Source organism: Nicotiana sylvestris, chromosome 11 (assembly GCF_000393655.2).
Source record: "Nicotiana sylvestris chromosome 11, ASM39365v2, whole genome shotgun sequence".
NCBI classification, from domain to species: Eukaryota; Viridiplantae; Streptophyta; class Magnoliopsida; order Solanales; family Solanaceae; genus Nicotiana; species Nicotiana sylvestris.
Genome location: NC_091067.1, coordinates 149,245,290 through 149,247,273, shown reverse-complemented (window position 1 = coordinate 149,247,273; position 1,984 = coordinate 149,245,290). Strand labels below are relative to the sequence as shown.

Below are 1,984 nucleotides of genomic sequence, written 5' to 3'. Positions count from 1 at the left end.
AAATCTGGGCAGCACCTGCCCTGTACTTTCTGATCCCTTTTCAGGTAAATAACAGAAAAATTAGATTTTTGTACCTTCATAAGAGTTATAGATCTATGAAATACCTTTCCAGAAAGTCCTGGATCAATTAAATCGGAACTTTGTACAAAATGATATGTAGAAAACACTGATAGCTACTAGTGTAAAAATGAGTTTAGAAACTTACCACAAAAGAGAGGAGCAACTTAATTTTCACCAAAAAAAATGAATTTTGCTGGTTGATTTAGTAAAAATTTATGGTGGTTTCATGAAGTTTTCAAAGGCTAAGTAGGAGAGAGGGTAGGTGGCTTTGTTTCTTTGTCTTACAAGAATGAAACAAGAGAGAAGGATATGGAAAGGCAAGTCTTCCAAAGTAATATCTAAACTTTGGATAAGTATGAAAAATGTGGCTGCCCAAATTACTATTATCTTTAGATAAATACAAAAGGTTGGCAGCCCAAAAACTTAATTATATAATATATTTAATAACAATTCATCAAAATAATATTAAGTGTTATACATAGCAACACCATGAAGCTTCTTTGTCAATATTAACACAACCTAAAGTAAGAAATTTTCATATATAGTCAATTTTACGTTTAAGAAGTGCAAAGTAAAATATCTCCTCGTTATAAAAATGCTCAATCAAGAATGCAAATATTGTTAAAATTTTGAGGTGTTACAACTCTCTCCCCATTAAATAAATTTCGTCCCAAAATTTACCTTGTACTTGTCCCGAAACAAATGTGGATATTGAACTCGCATATCCTCTTCTCGCTCCCAAGTAGCTTCCTTGCTTGAATGATTTTTCCAAAGAACCTTCACTAAGGGGATTCTCTTATTTCTAAGCTCTTTAGCTCATGCGCTAAAATTTGGATTGGTTCTTCTTCATATGTCAAATCAGGATTAACCTCAATAGACTCAATAGGAAGAACATGAGATGGATCTGAGCGGTATATTCGAAGCATAGAAGCATGAAAAACGTTGTGGATCTTTCCTAATTCAGGTGGCAAAGCTAGCTTATATGCAACTGGACCAATTCTGTGAAGTATTTCATAAGGTTCAATGAACCGAGGACTAAGATTACCTTTTTGGCCAAATCTCATAATCTTCTTCCATGGAGACACTTTTAAAAATACCTTATCGCCCACATGATGCTCAATTTCATGCCTTTTAAGATCAACATAGGACTTTTGTCTATCCGAAGAAATTTTTAAATGATCCTTAATGATTTTCACCTTATCTTCAGTTTGTTGTACAATCTCAGGACCCACCAATTTTCTTTCACCAACCTTGTTCCAACAAAGAGGCGTTCTACATTTTCTCCCATATAAAGCTTCATAAGGAGGCATGCCTATACTTGACTGGTAGCTATTATTGTAAGAAAATTCTATCAGGGCTAAGTGTCTGTCCCAACTACCCTCAAACTCGATAATGCAGACTCGAAGCATATCCTCCAAGATTTGAACCCCTCTTCAAAACCTTCTAATATCGCATTTGCGATCACTGTTTGCAATTGCAAACTCGCATTTGCGATGGGATAGTCACATTTGCGACAAATGGGGATTTCTGGGGTTTTTCGCATTTGCGAGGAAATGCTCGCAATTGCGAGCAATGCTGGCCAGGGCATACTTCGCAATTCCGAAGAGCCCCTCGCAATTCCCAAGCCTGATAGGCTCGCAATTGCGACACCTGGTCTCGCAATTGCGAAACCAGAGCCTGCAACACATATCAGCTGAAACTTGCAACTTTCCTAAGTTCAATTCCACTCTGGCCTATCCAAAACTCATCCGAGCCCTCGAGGCTACAAACCAAACATGCACACTAACCTAAAAACATCATACGGGCTTACTCGTGCAATCAAATCACCAAAATAACATCAACAACTAAGAATCACGTCATATGACCTCCGTTTCTTACCAAATTTTACAGGCTCGACTTAAATCACATACAAAACCTGTACCAG

The 1,984-nt window shown here is 37.1% G+C and overlaps 1 protein-coding gene across 1 annotated transcript; it reads right to left on the bottom strand.

Moving 5' to 3' along the window:
- Positions 1-842: 842 nt before the first annotated feature.
- Positions 843-1,370, bottom strand: LOC138881830 (uncharacterized). Its single transcript, XM_070162112.1, has one exon. It carries the CDS (start codon positions 1,368-1,370, stop codon positions 843-845), a length of 528 nt encoding a protein of 175 aa, XP_070018213.1.
- Between the last annotated feature and the right edge of the window lie 614 nt (positions 1,371-1,984).

What these genes read in the sequence shown, in the direction of transcription:
- LOC138881830 (XM_070162112.1), bottom strand. Translation starts at nt 1,370, where the DNA reads ATGCCTCCTTATGAAGCTTTATATGGGAGAAAATGTAGAACGCCTCTT.